The 20417-nt window shown below is 38.3% G+C and overlaps 2 protein-coding genes across 4 annotated transcripts; both read left to right on the plus strand.

Moving 5' to 3' along the window:
• Positions 1 to 3528: 3528 nt before the first annotated feature.
• Positions 3529 to 6896, plus strand: LOC108141226 (facilitated trehalose transporter Tret1). 3 transcript variants are annotated; one of them, XM_017264480.2, is made up of 8 exons: positions 3529 to 3872; positions 3932 to 4049; positions 4109 to 4220; positions 4296 to 4426; positions 5040 to 5374; positions 5459 to 5871; positions 5936 to 6132; positions 6786 to 6896. In XM_017264480.2, coding segments are annotated over exons 1-8 (1365 nt in total). In that variant the 5' UTR covers positions 3529 to 3814; the 3' UTR covers positions 6787 to 6896. The 3 variants fall into 3 exon arrangements, with proteins under 3 accessions (XP_017119969.1, XP_017119970.1, XP_017119968.1); XM_017264481.2 differs by lacking the exon at positions 6786 to 6896 and having other exon boundaries at positions 3530 to 3876; positions 5936 to 6296; XM_017264479.2 differs by lacking the exon at positions 6786 to 6896 and having other exon boundaries at positions 3531 to 3872; positions 5936 to 6296.
• A 23-nt stretch (positions 6897 to 6919) lies between these two features.
• Positions 6920 to 11983, plus strand: LOC108141225 (facilitated trehalose transporter Tret1). The gene is made up of 7 exons (XM_017264478.2): positions 6920 to 7023; positions 7079 to 7196; positions 7253 to 7364; positions 7444 to 7574; positions 8574 to 8926; positions 10006 to 10418; positions 11384 to 11983. The coding sequence occupies exons 1-7, from the start codon at positions 6942 to 6944 to the stop codon at positions 11579 to 11581; spliced, it is 1407 nt and encodes a 468-aa protein (XP_017119967.1). The 5' UTR covers positions 6920 to 6941; the 3' UTR covers positions 11582 to 11983.
• The last annotated feature ends 8434 nt before the right edge of the window (positions 11984 to 20417 follow it).

Genomic DNA, 20417 nt, shown 5'->3' on the forward strand with positions numbered 1-20417 from the left:
CTGCGTCTCTCTGGCCTGGCAGCGACCACTTCTTCCTTTTGCACACGAAGGCAGATGCAGATGCAGATGCCGATGCCGATGCCAATTCATTGCGCCTGCGATTATGGATTCGGTGTAGCAAAATGCTCAAATAATGGCAGCCGCAAATATTCCCACGAATCTCCAGCCATGGGGCATCGCGCAGCCAGCAGTAGCTATCCAGCATTGGATCATCGCCAATTGCTGGCGGTTCATGTAAAATTAGCATTGGATTCTATTAAAAATCAGAAGTGATGGTCGTAATGGCCCCACAGTTGGCGCTTCTGCCTGCTTAACGTGACTTTAATGGCGAGTTGGTTCTGGTTATAGTGTAGTGCCTTTCATTAAAAGATATTGACAATGTTTTCTGGCTTGCCCCTTGCAAATGACATTGAGTGTGCAGCTTTTCTCATTACGAACGGCATGCTATCTTAATGAATTGCTCAATTGATAACTTCAAATGGATTTGCAGGCAATAAAAAGTATTATTTAATGCAACTATTATGCCTTGATCTTGCACTAAAAATTGTATTTGATTCAAAATTTATTGAGAGCTATTAGCCTAGAGCGGCAGGCCAAAGAACTTATAATTATACCGCTAGTCATAAGAGGTATATCATTAAATATTAATACTACCAGTTAGCACATGATTTCATAAAATAACTACATACTTAATATTATGGTTTATATATTTAATACATCTTTTTATTTACTTAACAACTTAAAGTTTTATTATAAATGTTAACATTATTTTTTGTTATTATATTTTATATATAAACTTTAAACAAGAAAATCTTGATTTAGACAAAACAATAAAAATACTACATAAAACAACATTTTATTTATTTCTGCCACTAATCGTAAAAATATGAAAATGGTAAAACAAATAAACGTAATTAAAATTTAAGAGTCATACGAATCATAAAATGCCTTGAGTTCAGTTAAGAGCATCAACATCATATACAGAGTGTTGCAAGGGAAATTTGAAAAGCCAACTCCTTGCTAAAAAATAATAAGGCATATTTGCCAAATAAACAAGTTCCACAATGAAGTACACATGCATTTTAACACTACCTTAGCGAAGCTGTGAGCATTGAGCAACAACCTTAAAAGGTCGTTTTTCCATTATGTTGAAAAGTAATTCAGCAAATTCGGTGGGTAAAGGCAAAGCCAAGAGACCGGCCAAAGTGTCAAATCATTGTAGAAGTATCTAAGAAGCCATCTAGCCTATATTTAACCCCAAACTATCCATCACAGAAGCATGGATGGTGGGCCCTCGTGCAATCGCGTCGCTGCCTTTGCCTTTTGTGAATTGAAAAGCCATTTAACTCCCGTTAATTTTAACGCCCGTTTTCTATGCCAGCCCAGTTAGGTTGCCACACAGCCGCCGAGTCGAAAACAAAAGCGAGAAGCAGCCGAAATACGTATTGCAAGCGATAATTATTGCCTACAGGCCCCCCGAAAAACGTCTCCGGACAATCCCCGAAAGAGGCCCCCGAAAAAGAGCAGAAGCCGCCGTGGCCCAGTCGTGTAGATGATTGAAAAGCGAAGAAGATTTGCATAGAAACGTGCGATTTGCGCCATGGCTAAGGGGCCCGATCGTCTCGGTCCCAGTCATGCTGGGCCACCAAAAGTATCTGGCAGATACGAAAAGCGATACACCCACACACACACACACACGGCACTGTGTCAACGTGCTCGCAGCCTGAGAACAGCACTCGCTGCCTTCAATTACTCATCCATTCATGCCGTCATTCATTCAGCTTTCGGCTGAAACCGACGCAGCAGCCACAATTTGCAGATTTAATTGTTCACTTTTTTGGGAATCTTTTGGGCTGATTTGTAGGCGCGGCATGTGCTTTTCCTCTTTGTTTAATTTGCTCAAATTCTGGGCCCTTTTTCACGCAAGAACTCGCTGAAATCATGTTAAATATTGTGGTCGAGGCTGATTTTTGAAATTTTTTTTTTGCCGCCGCCGACCCACATTTGTCTAGATCAATCGTGGAGATAGCCCCGTGATTAATGCTCAGAGGTTATGCTTTTCGGTGGCTTTGATAAATGTTTCTTTTGAAACAGAATTTATTCAACATTTTTTAAATATAATCGTCATGTTTCAAAATCCTTGAAACGTTCTCAGGCTTTCCCAACATACACAGCATCGGTATTTCATTTGATCATTGGTGTCAGGGACATATAGATATTACAAAGTAAATTAAATTTGTTTTTTTATATAATTTTAACAAACTAAAGACTAGGTTTGGTTAAATATATTGTGCCTTTAACAGAAATAATTGTCCCATCTAAAAAATCGACAGCAACCGCAAAATCACTGGATTCGAAAGCAGTTTATGACAATTTATGTTTTTTTTTTAACCATCGCAAAGACGTAATCTTTTGTTTAATCCACAAATAAATTAAAGCGAATCAGGCAAACAATAAGGTTAGTTAACTAACCTGTTGGACCGAACAGAACTCTACATTTATCCGCGTGAAGTGCATCATCAACGCGGAATGTTAGCCAAACAAGATAAGCGGAGAAAAGTGATGTTAATGGCTGAAATCTAAAATCCCGAGCTTGTCCGCGCATTTGGTGCCCAATTTATCACCCCTGACTGCTGAACAAACGAAAGTGATATCTTAGCATTCGAAGCTAGTAGACAATTGTGTGCTAATGATTAAAGACAGCGGGTTGGCCACCAAAGAAGCGAGTGCATGGGGGTACTCATTGCCTGGGCTGTGTCAGAGTGCCAGACTGGCTTATAATATGGTCACGGCATGCTGTGCATTGCAGTCAGATGCAAATGACACAGAAAAAATTTGATATTTTTTATTGGGCATTTACAAACGGCACAGCAAACCGCAGGGCATGACCTCCGACCGTGCAGAGACCCAGCCACGAAACCCAACGACGACGATGACGATGACGACGGAGTCTTCCAAAAGGAATCACGATGGGGCCGCCGTTTTTGGTGCATTAAAATGCAACTGAGATTTATGTAAGACGCGGCCGCGAGTTCGCGAGCATTTGGTAGCACAGGAACCCCTCATTATCGATCGATATAAGCGGTCGGACGGGACAGTCGATGAGAGACTGAGTGGCTGGCTGAGCGGGGCCAGGAACCACGGATAATAACTTGATCACAGGCACAGGAAAATCATTTATTGTGACACGATCGCCGATCGAGGAGAGATTCTCCCCCACTCAGCATTAGCTTGTTGTCATGCTGCTTGATTGCCTTGTTAGCTTTTTTGATAGTATCTCTGTACCTAAGTACCTAATTGCTGAGAGATAAAATATACACGGTTCCGCAAATTTTATGACTTTATTGTGTGTGTGTGTCCAAGTAATTCGCTACCATAATCCCCATGAGTGGAGCATTTCCTTATCCACTTTGTTGTCATTTGTGTTATGAGTGAGCATAAGATAAAAGTAAATTTCATTTGTTTTCGCAATATATCACGAAAGCAGACACAAAAATTATATTAGCAAAGTTAAAAAAGCATTTTAAGCACATATTAACTGGGTACTTAGAAAATTGGAAAAACGGATAATTGCTATAATTGATAAATTAATATTTGCTAGGAAGGGTTTTTAACAGACAAGTCTTAATACAAATTTTCATTTCTACCGTGTTTTTTCAATGCTTGGAATAATAAGTTTTTGTGTATATACTTTGTCTTAACAATCAAGCTTAACAATAAATTCTACGATGATCAAGATTTTTGTATCCTAATTTAAGGGTCCAGCAGCCCCATTGGCTTTATGTGTTCTATAATATAGTCTATGTAGAATAGAATGACTCTTGGTATCTGTGGCCAACGCACACGCTGGCAGTTGATTTCCACCTTGGCATGTGGGTGAGAAGTTGGAGGTCCAATCAATCAACCACTAATCCACGATACTTAACCCCAGGCTGCATTATGTCGTTAACTCATGGAATATCCCTGGGATGGTTCTCGCCCACTTTGCCCATCCTCAAATCGGATTCGAGTCCAATTGGCGCCCCAGTTCAAATACACGAGGTGATGTGGTAAGTCGACCTTGAAATTGGTAGACTTACGTTTTTATAAAACCCTTTATGACTGACAGGATCGGTTCCATGCTTGCAGTTGGCTCATTGATTGTCAATATGATTATTTGGTTTCCGATTGGATTTTTCGGAATAAAGAAGTGCATGTATTTCGTGCCCTTACCCAATATGGTAGATAATATACCTCCTTAATATTAGGGTATTCCCTGAAACTCAGCCCCAAAGGATTTCTCTTTTTTAATGCAGATAAACTGGATCCTAATCTACGTAGCAAACAACTCGGCTTATTTGTATATCGCTCGTGTTCTGTTGGGAGTATCTGGTGGCATTCTTGTCGTTTGCTTTCCCATTTTCATTGCGGAAATTGCTGATAAAAGGTATGCTATCCCAAGAAACAACTATAACAGTGACGAAAAGATAAAATTATGCTGTGAAATAAATTAGAATAGGCATTTTTAAGTATCAAGTATTGTACAAAATTTACAAAAAAACATTCATATCACAATTTGTATATCAATTAGTTCTTCACTAAGTTGCAGTTGAATTATGATATTGTATATTCGCTCACGCAAGTCTGTTTCTAGAAACCCGTAAAAATAAATATCTTATATCTTGCATATCCGGTGAAATTATTGTACCTAGGTACAAGTATCTAGGTTCACACTAACACTGCTCACAGTAAAAAATAAGAAGAACAAAGTATCTACACAATAGAAGATAAGAAAAAAACAAATAGATAAGTTGTAAAGTAAAAGTACAAATTTGTGTGGCTACTTTAAGATTCGATATCGTATTACAAGGTACAACTACAAAATACACAGTACCTTAATCTTTTAAAATCATTTGCTAAGTACGATGATTCGAGCAACGAAAATTGTTTCTGTATATACAATTTCTAGTCAGTTAATGTATCCAACAATATGGCATTTTGAAATAATCATATTGGAGTCTAGTTAGCATTTAAATAATATTTACCATTTTTTCTTCAAGTGTTCGTGGAACTTTAACGTCATTCTTCATGCTGACTCTTTGCGGCGGCATAACAGTAGGATTTTTGTTGGTTGCCTACATCTCCTATCATGTGCTGCCCTGCATCGTCATTGTCCTGCCCATTCTCTATACGATCCTCATCATTCCACTTCCCGAGCCTCCACAAGATTTGCTGCGACGAGGCCACGATGAAAAGGCCGAGAAGTCGTATTACTTCTACAAGAATTTTACAAGCGACCCGACTATGCAGAACGAAAACAAAGCGGAGTTTGACAGTTATCGGGAAAGAGTATTAATCGGCGGCGTTAAAGAAAACATTACTCGCCAGGATTTCTGTAAGTGAGATTTGGAAAATGGAAAAAACCGTTCCTTGCTATAGTCGTAACCCAACATTTTAACACATTTTTCGTTACATGCAGTCAACAAGGATTTAGTGAAGACGTTTGGGCTGATCGTTGTGCTGCTGATTTGCAACCAGATGTCGGGCACCTTTGCCATCTTTAACTATGCGTCGACCATCTTCACCCAGCTCGGCAGCCGGATGGAGCCGAACATGTGTGGCATTGTGATGGGCCTGGTGCAGCTGGGTGGCCTCTCCACCGCCGTGCTCCTGGTGGACCGAGTGGGTCGCCGACGGCTCCTGATCCCGTCGCTGGCCGGGATGGGTCTGGGTGAGCTGGGCGTGGGCCTGCTGAAATCCTTTGCCTCGCCGCAGTTTCTCCACCACAATGGCTGGATCGGGCTGACCCTGATGTGCTTGGTGGCCTTCTCGTCGTCCGCGGGACTAATCGCCCTGACCTTTGTCATCATCGTCGAGCTGCTGCCAGCCAAGGTAAGCTATGGCTTAGGTCTGTGGTCAAAGGTCTGGCTAAGGCTAAGGGATTACCGTTCCGCAGATCCGCGCCACCGGCACCTCCATCAGCATGTGTGGACTCAGTTGCTCGGTTTTCACGGCGCTCATGACCTATCCCGTCATGATCGACAAGTACGGAATTGATGTCACAATGTACATGGCGGCGGCTTTCTGCCTTTTGGGAGTAATAGTGATGGGCCTATTTTTGCCTGAGACCAGGGGAAAGAGTATGACTAAATAGTGAGTTGATATTAGCTTAGCGTTTAATGTGGACTCTACGATGTTCGGATAAGAGAAAAAACACTTCGGCCCATCAGTTTGTTTGGAAAACGATAAATTTATCTTAACAATCTGTTAAGTAAAAGTAATAAAAGGAAAAGCTCGATTAGCTACGAGAAAAAACACTCTTCCAACTTAATTGGTGTCATAATCTTTAACCTACTGTTACCTTTTTCCTGATATTTGCATGAAATTGAGATAGCTATATCCCTGTTTACGATATCCCTCTGGATAGAAGACATATTTACCTAAAAGTGAAAAATATAAAAGTATTCCAAAAAGTGTAAGTGCAAAATACGTTAGTAAAAAATGATTTCTTTTTACAATCTTTTGTTAGCAATGTATTTGCTTATCTTTCTTAATATTGTCACGCAAAGTCATGAAAAGCTCTTTAAATTTACATAGTCCTATTGCTTCCATCCAACAAGTCCAACAATAACATTAGTGTGAGTGTCAAGACATTTTTTTGCAACAAAATTTACAGACTACTTTCCGCACACCTCTCGAAACCAAAATGAAGTGCATTAATAAGCGGTAAAAACTTAGAGACTACTTAATACTTATCTAATCTGCAACAATTTAATAATCGTCATTATTGTTTACAATCCGAGAAGATTGGGATGTATAATACGTATCTCTACGTGATTTCCACTACAAAAACGTTCGCCAGCCAAAGTTAAAGCTCTCAGTAGGCACACGACTGCCCAGCGGTTAGTTCCTCAGCTAAAAGCGGAGCACTTTTCTGAGTCCTAAGAAATAAGACAGTCAACATGACGTTCGATACAAGTCTACCCCAGAAGTTGAGTGTTTTTAGTGCTCGGTACCGATGGCAACTTATTGCCACTATGACGGGTAGGTCTGAGTGCGGTGCTCTGCAGGGACACTAAGTCAAAGAAATAATTTCCAGTGCACATAATGACGCTGACCCATGGAATTGGCGTGGGATGGTTGTCACCCACTCTGCGACTCCTCGGATCTGATAAAAGTCCCCTGGGAGACCCTCTTACCATCACCCAGGCATCCTGGTAAGTTACTATCCTGTGTCATGGTAGTATCGGGTATAATAAGTTTATGCTTCCAGGATTGGATCTCTTATCGGCCTTGGCTCGCTGACTGGCAATATAATCTTTGGGCTGCTACTCGATCGTTTGGGCCGTAAACTGTGCATGTATTTCCTGGCCATACCCAATATGGTAGATAACGTTAAACTTGCTTTTGAAGGGGTTTCCCAATTGCTTGAGTCACTTCAACGTGTTGTTTTGGATTCGATAGATCTACTGGATCCTTATCTTTGCCGCCCAAGACGTTACGTATCTATATGCTGGACGATTTCTGGCGGGGATGTCGGGAGGCGGCTGCTATGTCGTCTTGCCCATATTCATTTCGGAAATAGCCGATAATAGGTAAGTGGCGCCATTCACGAGGGAGGAACGTATTAATTGATAGGTAGGTTCAGACTTTGTGATTATATCGGCACTCGATTGTCTGCCTTCAAACGATTAGATAAAGGTCGGACAATTATTGTATATTTTTAAATGAATTACTCGGAATCAACACTGATCGACAATTAAATTAGTGAAGCGTTCAATCAACAAGTGATGTGAATAAGAATTACACATAACTAAAGTAAATTGTTGCAATCTTAAAAAATGAATATGTATGTGAATATACTGAAACAAGTGTTGAAACCAACGGAAACAAAGTCAGTTACCGATGTAACGAAAATAGCTACTGTGACAGCTGAGCAAACTTTTGCCCGGAATTTTATGGAAAGGTAAAAAAAACATCTGGCATAAGCGGTTAAATAAGATTGTTCGAATTTCATTGAAACTACATATGTTAATATTTACTAATTTTAAAACAAAAATAAGTACAAATATTTCATTACCTGTTCTCAAGATAAATTAAAATCTTTAACTAACTAGGGTTAATGGTCGTCTAGTATTTTTACCTCGGTTAGGTATAAGGTACCAAAAAATTGTACCAATGTAAGCACCTTGATAAAAGTATCTAAGTACACCCCAGCACTGCAACCAATTTTACTTTTTTATGTCAAAAAATAAAGAAAAAGATTACATTTTTAATATTCATTCTATTGGATGTAAATCTGTATAGGTCGTGCACATGGTGCCTGGAATAAGGTTTAAAAATGTTTGCGTGCACGAGGGTTAAAGCTGGGACTGCCATATATCACTAAAGAGTGTCAGCACATTTTGTCAATTATTTTTTCAGGGAATGGACCACTTTTTGTGAAACGATGTCAAGACCTTAAAAAAAGGTATTGCGTTGTAAGAAACTAGAAAGTTATTAGGACAAAAAAAATACAATTTATTGACATTATAGATAGCTAAATAATTTATTTAAAGAAATATTTTCAAGAAATAATAATTATATTATTCCAGCGTTCGCGGAGCTTTGTCGTCCATGGCCATGATGTACGTTGCCATCGGCATGATGGTGGGCTTCTCATTGGCCTCATATCTCTCGTACTATCTGATGCCGTGCATTATCGTCGCCCTGCCGGTGGTGTTTATGCTGGCAATCAGCCGCTTATCGGAGACGCCACAGTATTTGCTGAGGCGCGGCCGCGATGACCAGGCCGAGAAGTCCTTCTACTTCTACAAGAACCTGACGCCCCCCACTTCATCCGACAGGGAGGCTTCTAGGCATGACGTGGCCAAAATGGAGTTCGACACTTTCCGGCTTCAGGTTTTAAGTGGCGGCGTCACCGAGAGCATTTCTTGGCGAGATTTTGGTGAGTGAGATAAGGAATGTTATATGAACAAAGTTGAATGATCAGCACACTAAGCTAAAAGTCTTATCAAGATTAAATTTATCATAGACAAGTACCGTGCTACTTCTGACCAGTTAATCTGTATACAATTTAATTTTATCAAATCATTTTACCAAACAGGAAATACGTGTCTCTTGTCTTTTGGCTGGCTCAAAGTCAAGGTATTTTGACTGCCTATTTTTCCTTTATTGAAAAGACACTTTCTTTTCCCTTCTCCAATATATTTAAAACCCCGCGGGGTCCGTATTCAGGGCTGTACAATATTTTAACAAAGCACAAGCTTTAAACATTCAATTTATTGTAAATACATAATTGTGACACCTGCACGACCGTTCTTTCCGCTGCGGAGTTATAAACTAATTTCTAAATTTATTTTGGTCAAGTAAATGTCTGCAACCTTTTCAGTGTTTGTTTTAAAGTTTAGTCTAGTGTGCGTGGGAGTATAGTTGATGTAGATTATTTCGATAGTGAACCGCTTGTTGTAATTTTTTTCTTGTTGTATTATGCTGAACAACGCAAAGTCTAGCGAAGGTCTTTCTTCCATTGAGTTCCGCACTGTGGGCAGCAAGAAACATTTCTTGTATTAAACTTTCACCTCTTCGTTTTATGTCTGATTTGTGTCCTGCTAGTATAGCTAGCTTTCATAGTTTTCGAGATCACAGACGGATAGGGGAATATGATTAGATCGACTCGACTATTGATCCTGATCAAGAATGTATATACTTTAAATGGTCGGAAACGCTTCCTTCTACCTGTTACACACTTTTCAACGAACAATCATTTATTTATTTATATATTGCTAACTTATATTTAAAACCAAGAGTTAACAAAAAATGGTTAGAGCTATAACTGCTATAGGCCTTCAGCTCATCGAGTGGTTAAATATTATATATTTAGGCATTTGAAGCTCCTTGCATGATACATTTATACATTTTCTTGTTTACTTTAATAAATATTATTTAGTTTCAGTGTGTAAAGCTCCCTCTTAGAACCCATTAGCCATTAAATTTTGTATGATTATTTGTTATGTATTCTTGCAGTCAACGTACCCGCTATAAAGATATTCGGCCTGATCTTTGTGCTGATCGTCTGCAACCAGCTGTCAGGGAGCTTTGCCCTCTTCAACTACACCTCGCACATCTTCGCCGAGCTGGGCAACAACATGGACCCCAACACCTGCACCATTGTGGTGGGCGCTGCCCAGTTGGTGGGCATCTTCAGTGCCGTGGCCCTGGTGGATCGCCTGGGACGTCGTATCCTGCTGCTCACCTCGATGGGGGGCATGGGCTTGGGGGAGCTGGCCATTGCTCTGCTGAAGTGTTTCGCCTCCGCGGAGTTCCTGGATCAGAATGGCTGGCTGCCCTTGGTCATTATGTGCCTTGTGGCCGCTATTGCGTCGCTGGGCGTCATTCCTCTGATCTTCATCATCATTATTGAGTTGCTGCCGGCCAAGGTGAGTGTTTAGGAAAAAACCATTATTAGCCACACTAACCTATCGAGAAAATAAGGGAAACAAGTTGGTAAAAGTTAAACCATATGTGAGTCCCATATCTTGTTTATATGTAATCAAAAACAAACAAGAAAGGAAGCAAGCTTCGGCAAGCCGAAGTTTATATACCCTTGCAGCTATTGCAAAAATTAAATTAAATACTCTTTGAAACATCTAAAATTCGAGTTATATGCGTATATGGTTTATAACATTAAAGCTATGGTGCTTTTCAGTTTAATTATTCGATCGTTCCTATGGCAGCTATTTGATACCGTTATCCGATTTAAATAAAACTAAAATAGTAATTCTAAACTATACAATAGACATAGGTCAAAAAGAATTTTTAAAAAAATTAAAATATTGGGAAGTTACATTTTGTTTTTATTATATACTTTTTTTTAGATTTGATTGTGGGAGCTATATGATATAGTCGTCCGATTTTAAGAAAATTTAAACCGTAACTCAGGAATATTTAACAATTAATATTTCCCTAAGAACTAAAAAAAATTATGTTATAATTATGTTTGTTTTATTTTTGTTTCTATGGGAGTCCGAGTCTTTTCGACTTATATACTACCTGCAATAAAAAGGCAATTTTGGGAGTTAAGATAAGACTAGTTTGCGTTGAAACGGACGGACAGATAGATAGATAGACGGACATGGATAGATCGACTCTCCTAGTGACTGAAATTATAATACACTCTTCAAGGGTATAAAAAACATTGCGTACTTGACATTGTCAGTACAGTGAAAAAAACAAAGATAATGATTCTTGTTGTATTCACTCAAAATGTCAAAGCTACAGTCAGTGGATTAACAGAAAAATAGTTTTGATTTTACATTAGTTATTAAAGAAATATATTTATAATTCGCTATTTAAGAGCAGTGTTCAAGCATTTAGCTGATCAGATTTCCTTGTCTTTTTGCAGATTCGCTCTATCGGCACCTCCCTGAGCATGGCCACTTTCAGTGCATTTATATTTGTGGCTCTGAAAATCTATCCCATCATGATCTACGATCAGGGCCTGGCCGCCACCATGTTCATGTCGGCGGGAATGTGCCTCTTTGGATTCATTGTCTTGGGACTGTTTCTGCCGGAGACCAAAGGAAAGCTGATGACGCACTGATGACATCAACTTTGAGCCCAACGGCCACGCCAGATTGTTGCTTTTGTTGCCTTTGCGATGCGAGCCCATTGCATAAGCTGCTGGATCCACAATACTCCCATGTCAAGAGTACTCACTCAATAGTTTCTGGCACAATGGCAGCAACGGCTCATCCTGAACTCTTGAACTTTATTCAATTTCCTACCATTGCGGTTTGTCCTACGTTACTTCTGTAAAGAGAAATTTAATTTAGTTTTGTTAGGAGAAAGTCTCGGGGCTGTGATCTTGTGATTGATTAGCGCGAAATAGTTTATAAATAGACCTATGTAGTTACTCGTAGCTTTTATTTACTTAAGTGTATTAGGATGCGATTGTAAACTTTCTTGCTGAGTGAAATAAAATTTTAGTGTTCTTTAAACCATGGCTGCAGAATAAATTTACAAAACAAAGTTTCACAATTAATCATCGGAAAGGATGAAAATTCTATCATATTTAAATTTGTTTCCTAAATTTCAGGGTTTCAAGGTTATTAACGTTTAAATGTTTTCCAGAATATTTCAGATTTGCAATAGCTGCAAGGGTATATGAACTTCAGCTTGCCGAAGTTTAATTCCTTGTTTTATTTTTAAATTAGAACAAATTATGCAACAAAAAGTGAAAATTTTAATTTTTTACGAAATTTATGAGTTTAACTCGACAGCTAAAAAAACACTGTTTAACGGTAAATTACGGTGTATAACTTAATTAAAAAGGTACCTTACTGTTACCAGAAACATGCGAAAAAATGGTATTTCGACAAAATCCGCTTTGTAGCGTATTCCCAGACATATGGATTAAAATAATGAATAAAAATCGATTTTTTGAAACTGCGAGAGTAGAAGACCCTCTTACAATTAGATTGAATTATATATTGAGTTATTAATTATTTATTTTTTGTTTTTTAATTTTAGACCCTTTCTCAATTTATGTGGATCAACCTATTAAAATAATCTTAACATGTTCGAAGAATAAACTTGTAAAATCTTTTCAAAAATCGTGGGTATTATAGGGTATTAAAACCAAATGTAACTTCACTAATTTTCAATGGTTTGTTTTTAATTATTTAAGATATAAAAATGGTTTAATAAATCAGAATTACTCGTTTAATATATAGTTCGAAATTTAGATGTTCAATTTTTTCAATAGCTGCAAGGATATATAAGCAGCGGTTTGCCGAAGTTTGCTTCCTTTCTTGTATTAAACAAAACATATGCATTATAGCTTAGTTTTCACTTTAAAATAAATCACTCTAAGGCTATATATATTTTTTCCAATTTCATGGTGCTCGTCAGCTACGTAAAGTGTATCTCGCCACGATAAGCCTTCGGAGCAACAAGAAAACTCTTTTACCTACCCGTTTTCCTGCGATTACGCTGCTATGCAGAATTAATGAACTCGCAAAAGCGTAGAAGATAAAGCCAGCGAAGGCAAACGCCCGGCAGCCGAAGATCCAAAGAGCCAAACAATGACTCATAAATTCAGCACAATAAAAATTATTTATTTTGCTGCCACAACGGGTACTTTTGGAGCGCTGCAAATGCAGTTTCAGTGCAAATTAAGCGGCCGCGATGTGAGCGTGGAGAAAAGAAAATTTGATCTCTGTGACAGGACACACAAATCTCGCTGGATCTCCAGAGACGCTGCCAGCCCAGACAAAGCCAAGTCGGAGCTGGGTCGCAAAGTCCACAGAGGCACATAGTCTAATGCTCACATTTTGAGTGGGGGAGTTTCTTATTTCGGCAGTCTGTCCACAGCCATTTACATTTACATTTACGTTTACCCGAAGACGTTGCATCAAAATGCAGTTTCATAATTTTCACACGTTTTTCTGTCACTCAAAATGGAAATGGGATCTAGCCGCACCGCTGACAGGCGGAAATTTGTAACAACGTCGACGTGGCTGTTAGCTGCACTTATTACTTATTGCAGCTAAGTGCAAATGCGGCGGCAGACCGCAATTAGCCGCTGCTGATTAAGTTGATAATCAGTCGGGCCCTGGATGATGGGTCAGCCCCGGATGACTTGCCGGAAGGCGGTGGTCCCCGATCCCGATCCAGATCGAGAAAAGGGGCCTACGGAGTGGGCAAACAATCGCTGCTAATGCCAACAATTGCTCATTGTTGCGATTACGAGCATTTGATTTGTGGCCACACGGATGCCAATTGTTTGGCTTGATCCGCTGAATGAAAGCAGCCGGGCCATCGCCATCGCCATCCATTGTCTGCCCTGCATGACTATTAACACGCAATTTTCTATTTGGCCGAAATGTCGTTGCCTGTTGTTGGCCCACAGTAGCACTCCGATTTCGATTTCGATGCCGATTCCGATTCCACTTCCATAACTCACAATTAGCGCCGAGTGCCACTCACCCAGTGATCTCCATTGATAACCGTACGCTTTTCGGGATGACAACAGCGCAATTGCGAGAGAAATTATTCCTCGATTTATTATTGTGTCATTGCGAATATTGAATTCATTATTGTTCGGCTGTTGAGTTGCCATTGTGCCTTTCGGAAGTCGATTTCGGTAATTGTGAAAAATTGGTTTAAATGTTTATATGCTCTAATTTTGTGAATGGCGAGCCGCGCTTACCGAATTCCGCATTTCTTTTGAGCCCAAATATTATACAATCCAATGGGTGAAGGGCACTCAGGGGTATTGAATGATTTGGTTCTTTTTCGAGGCCTTTGCATAATAGCTTGTTCTGCTGCTCTTTGCCCTATGAAAACCAAAATAGTGTGGTCCAAAGTTGATTGAACTTTGGCCAAAATAAAAACCTTAATATATGCACAAACACTATTTGCATTTAAAACGTGGTTAAACGAAAAAAAAATACTTAAATATTCATACACTTTGGCTTACTTCCAAAAAACCTGACTGGCGGTGTGAAAACTTTATGGTAAATAAGGCGGCAAATGAAAAATTCGGCTGATAGGGTGGCTGACAGCAGAAGCTACCTGAAAACAGCTGGAAAGCTCATGATTAATTGAAAGGTCAAGTGGCGAGTGGAGTGCGTGAAGCGGTGTCGAGACAAATATATTCAGATATAAAGACATCAATGCTGTAGAGTTTCATTCTTATTATTTGTGATTGTCTTGAACATACACTCAAGTAATTGGCATAGCCTTGCAAAGCAAAAGTAATTGTCAAGGGATCAGAAATTAAACAGCCATTTATAAATGCATGTCAAAAATAATTAAACACGAAGAACAGGGAAAAAATTAGCTCTTCCTGTCAGAAAAGCATTTATAAAACGTCTGCCAATAAAATAATTAATAAGAGTACCTGTGTCTACGCCAGCATCGGCACAAGCATCAGCATCAGCATCTTAAAAAGGTCATTAAATCAACCTCAACTGGCGGTTGCCAAGACAAAGCCATCATTTTTTACAAAAACTGTTGGCCTGGCCTTTAAACATGAATTATAAATTTATGTTAGAACATTAATTTAATGCCTCCGCCACTTGAACGAAATTTCGCCACATCAAAGATTTATGAAATCCAACGAGACCTGGCATAAAATTAGCCACGATCATCAGCAGCTCAAAGAATGGTCAAGTGTGTGGATAGGATGTGAGGGCAAAAACACCATTTGGCCACTATTCGGGCCCGACAAAGAAGGCTAGACCTTTCTATTTTCTATAATGCTAATTTATGTTACCCACGACAGCTTTATTTCTATAATTATTATGTAAGACCGCGCGGCCACCAATCATGCAGCTAAAGAAAGAAACCTATTAATACGGAATTAACTCTTTTCTTCTCCAAACCTAAAAGCAGAAAATGACGCAAGTTTTGGGATCTAAAGATTACACAACATCTGACCCTGAAGTTGAGGCCGTTGTTTTTGGCTAGTTCTGTTGCTTAGGTAAAAGTAAAACAAAAGTACTTTCTCACGTTTGATGATTGATGAGAACTTTTATAAAGAGTTGTTGGTGAAAGTTGTAGAAGAAAGTTTCAAGAAGCTATACTAAAACATGAAGTTGAAAGAAATATAATTTAAAATCAAATGTTTTACCAAGCTAAGAGCATTGGTAAAAGTAGCAAAATCTTAAAAAATATTTTCAATTAACCAGAAAATAAGACTCCAATTCCCCCAATATCATAGATAAACGTCAGTGTTAACTGATTGACAGGTATTTGCTCAAATAAATTGCTTGATATATTTCCTATTTGCTATCCGCCAGTTGACATCACAAATTTGCTTTAAATGGACTACACAATGCAATGTTGTAGAAGTACTTTAAAGGCACTGGATGGGTTCTTGGAGATGGCCCACTGACATCATTGACATGGATTGGAGCAATTATGTTGGGAGCCCCAGTGTCGTTGTGGATGCTGCTCCGTCGACAGTGGCAAGTTGTTGTAAATTTGGTTATAAAACAAACACAAATGACATTATTCGCACGAAGGCAGGACGGCAACTTTGGCGGGCTGCCGTTGCAGCTGTTGCAGCACGACTTTCCTTGGCTTCTTCGCAGCAACTGCAATGGCAACTGCAACTGCAACGGCAACAATCAATTCGACAGCAACGACGACATTTGCGCAGGCGCAGGCGCCTTTGTTGCGCTTCAACTTCCGGAAATCACGCTGCTTGTTGTAATAATGTTTAAGCTTTTCTCGGTTTTTGTGTTTTTTTCGCCGAGGAATGGGTCAGGTCGGCGTGGTAAACGTAATGTGCACGCGAGCGAAATTACAAAATGCGCACAGTTAACGTAAAATTTGTTTGCCAAAACTTGTTAAATTTTTTCAATTATGCAAAAGTTAAATTTTAACACAATCTTGTGGCGGCGGTGGGTGAAATGAAGACATGAAGGCACGAAGACGATAGCCGAAACTAGTTGCTAGTTACAACCCATCGAAATGGGTTATGAAACTGGTCAGACATTCACCTCCTCGAAGGGAAAATTTTGGTTTCGGTTTTAAGGGAACAGGGAAGCCACGATTAACCAAATCTCAATGAATAAAAAATGTTTTTCAAATAATGTTTATGGGATTAAAATTTAATCATGGTAAAAGATACATTTTAGAAATATATAAAGTTTCAACATAACATGCTTTAGGAGGTTCCCTAAAAAGTATGAATAAATATATAAGTAAGCATAACCTATACTTTTACCATTCATTTTCTAATGAAAAATCAATTTTTTTTAAATTAAAAAATGTCAATAAAAGCTATCACATTTGGAATTTTTTTTCAGTTTTTCGCTTATAATTAAATATTTTAAAAGATTTATAAAAAATAGATCTAAAGATATTAAGATCAATTTTCCCCTAAAACTGTGTTTGTAGGTTAAACATTTCATTTAATTTACGAGTAACATTTGTTAAGTTGGCCAACATTTTTATGCAATGTTAATTAAATTTATTAGACTTAGAACTCGATTTTTCAGTTGTATTAAGTTCTTTTTGGGAAAGCTTGTGAAATGTTTTTTAGTAAAAATTTCTTGGTTAACTAATGAATTTTTCTTTTATTTAAAAATATTTTTTTTCCAGTCTATTTCGCGTTTTTCGACAAATAGGCTCTGAGCTTATACCTTTAGGTCTACAAAAGAGTTTCAAAAATGAACATAAAATTTTAATGGTCCTCAGAGATATAGCTGTTATAAAAATTTTACGCGACTTAAGCCAGGGAACTATTTTGAATCCGAAGTCCAAGCTGATTTTACATTTCTTTTGTTTTATTTATTATTTAATGATTATACAAAGAAAGAATTAATTACAAAATATATATATGTTGTTCAAAAATCGTATATCTACTATAGCAACATAATGCTGTGTGCATTAAATTAATTTTCTGTTAATGATTTAGTTAACATTAATTCCCAGAACATCTGTTTTGCCCAATTTGCCCATATCATAATCACTCAAATACAGTAGTGATCATTTCTGTTAATAGCGAACTAAAATCGAAAGACTAATGGTAATTTAATTGATTGCCAACAAATTGACACCTTGATTCGCCCCAGACCCGTGCGCTCCCCGGGTGGACGGCTAATGTCAGACAAGCGTTTCGGCCTTCCTGGGCACTTAAATCATGGCCCACAGCCGTGGACTGCAATTTGAAAAAAATTCTTTTGATTTATATGTACGAACGCGCTAGAAAAGCAACCGAAATGGCCTTCCCAAGTGGCAATCAATTCTGGCGGAACTGCGCGGCTCCAGAGCTGGAGAATCGCAACCCAGGTCTGAGCCGGGGGCATGGAACACTCTGCACGTGTTGACTCCCAGTCGAAGTCGATGATTTAGCTCGCCTCGTTACCTCAACGCCATTTGACCCGCAGCAATTGAGGTAGCCACGATTCGTCGGCAGTCTAGCAGTCTGGCTCTCGGTAGCAGTGATGCCAAAGGTACTGTAGTTTCACCATGGGCACCTTTAAGAAACTTACAAAAATATATTTTAGTTAAATCTTTAAAAAACTAAAAACTGTTAAACTGTTTTCTCGTGAAAATTTGTGGGTCGGCGAGTCGAAAATGTTGATGAAAAGTTTGCATATTTTTACAAAGGTCGATTCTTTTTGGCAACAACGAACGGAAGACAGCCAGAAGATTTATCGTTCGAAAAATTAACGTTACATTAATGAAGCAAATTAGTATTTTCCATCAATTTACACATCCATTTTCAAACCTTAACCAAGTATTTTGATTAGTTTACTCTATATTTGTATATCAACATACACTAAAATAAATATATAATATTAAAAAATGAATATTTGACTTTTGAATTCAAAATATTATAACTAATATTTAAATTAAATACTAAATCATTATTATATAACATGATTTAATAAAAATTTATTTAAATTTATGTGGAAATTATTAGATTTAAAATAAATGCAATTTGATTTAAATGCATTTTATTTAAGTTAAAATTTTTCTTAAAATTTTTCACTTTCTTGTTTAAAATAAATAAGAAAAGATGAAAATCAAAGCGATTTTAATTGAGTACAAAATATTTCGAATTACAACGTATGTTTTACCATTGAACTTTTGAAAGATAGTATTTAAAATATTTTAAAGCGTAAATTTATATTTATATGTATAATAATAAAATATGTATTATACAAAATATTCCTGCCGTCGATATCTTGACATTTAAATAAATTTGATGATACAATAATACAAATTTATGATGGGGATACTAAAGAAATTTCTTCCCAGATTGAAATTTGTTGATTGTCTGCTGGATTGGAAAATAGTACCTTATATTGTACTGAGATCAACAAGCTAGTGACTAGGCATCACTGTTCATCAAGCGGCAGTTAGCAGTCGAGGGCCTATTCATTTCTTTGGTTATCAGAAAGGCAGCGATCGCAGCAATATGTTTTCGTTTTCTATATGCCTCATTTCTGCACAAATCGCTTGACCTTAAGCGTTGCTGTAATTTATTTGTCGTTGTCGCAATTTCCCACACACAACTCGACCCGATGATTTTCCCGCTCGGTTTTGTTTTTCATTTTCTCTAGAAGCTTCAAACTGTATTACGTGGGTTTTTAGCAGTTTAGTTTTGTGTTTTATTTTTCTCCTTTTGGGCTGTTGGGCTTTTGGGCTTTTGGGCCTGGGTTCAGTCGGTTAGTGGAGGTTGCATTTGTAGGTTATTGTGCCTGCCCTGGCATCTGGAGGTTATGTAATGTCTCCGCTGCCATTGTTGTGTTCGCCGGGGCATTTGGTTTTCCTCAGCTCCAGGGGGAGGTGGCCTTATCAGTTGCGGAGAGTCACACAGTGGGTGGTGGCGGGGCGGCGGGGCGGTATTTACAATTTACAACTCTGATTGTATAACTGAGCATTTGCAGTTAACTTTTAATTGATTTTGGCCAACTGATTGAAAACGTTTTGCGGAAATCAAGTTACTTTGTTTTATTTGCGGGCGAAGTTCTCCGCTTAAATTTCCTTAAGTCAAACAAAGCGAGTGGTTTTGAACAACCGAGACATAAATACAAATCTTAAAATGGTTAAATTGTAATTTAATTTGTTAAAAAGAAGACTAAACATCTGTTAAACAATTTATAATGAAGCGTCATTTAGTTAAATTCCAACTGTGAGCCACGTAATTAGTATTGAAAAATTAATAAAGTTTTTAGTTTTGAATTAGTAGTCTTCCGGTAAAATTAATTCAGATCAGTAGCGCAGAAATGTCCGGATTTGGACGACCTTATCTTAATTATTAAATTAAAATAATACTCTTTTGTGTAAATTTAACTACGTTTTTCAAAGTACATATTTATGTAGCTGTAACTAATTACCAATCATGGTTGCAAATTAGTAAATCACTGACAAGCCCATTATATAATTCCCATGCCTTCCCTTTTTAGAGTCTATATAATCAAATTAAAGCCTCAATTTCCCTAGCATGCATGGCCGCACAGTCGACTGCATCATGTATAACACTTCCTGACTAATGAACCGCCAGGCCATGCAGCATTGCCACGGATTCGGTTCCAGTTTTACGTTTTGGGGGAGACATCTTCATTAGCACTGAGTGATACGTTGGGCTTCCCCGGACCGACAGTCCGAAGTTTCAGACGAGAGCCCCGGAGGAGCTAAGGAAAGCGGTGCCCGAGGTGTGAAAATAGGAAAATGCGCTAAAGACTTTTTCATTCGGCGCGACTTGGCTGCCTTGCATTGGGCTGAGGGCCGCCCATTTAAGTGTCCAATAATTCAATCACATCAAACGCCATGCTGATTGCCGTTAAAGAGTTTCAATTACAGCAATTTGCCGTTGATGTTGGGAAAGTTGGGCTTATCATGAGAAAGGCAGGAGAGCCAACAAAGCCAATTTTTGGGACAGTAGCCGAGGTGTTACAAATCGTCCAGTCAAC

Source organism: Drosophila elegans, unplaced genomic scaffold (genome assembly GCF_018152505.1).
Source record: "Drosophila elegans isolate 14027-0461.03 unplaced genomic scaffold, ASM1815250v1 contig_476, whole genome shotgun sequence".
Lineage (NCBI taxonomy): Eukaryota > Metazoa > Arthropoda > Insecta > Diptera > Drosophilidae > Drosophila > Drosophila elegans.

Coding starts and splice junctions, on each gene's coding strand:
- LOC108141226 (XM_017264480.2), top strand. CDS start 3,815: ATGACTCTTGGTATCTGTGGCCAACGCACACGCTGGCAGTTGATTTCC. Junction 3,873..3,931: donor GTTGATTTCCACCTTGGCAT/GTGGGTGAGAAG, acceptor ACTTAACCCCAG/GCTGCATTATGTCGTTAACT. Junction 4,427..5,039: donor GCGGAAATTGCTGATAAAAG/GTATGCTATCCC, acceptor TTTTTCTTCAAG/TGTTCGTGGAACTTTAACGT.
- LOC108141225 (XM_017264478.2), top strand. CDS start 6,942: ATGACGTTCGATACAAGTCTACCCCAGAAGTTGAGTGTTTTTAGTGCT. Junction 7,365..7,443: donor TCCTGGCCATACCCAATATG/GTAGATAACGTT, acceptor TGGATTCGATAG/ATCTACTGGATCCTTATCTT. Junction 10,419..11,383: donor TTGAGTTGCTGCCGGCCAAG/GTGAGTGTTTAG, acceptor GTCTTTTTGCAG/ATTCGCTCTATCGGCACCTC.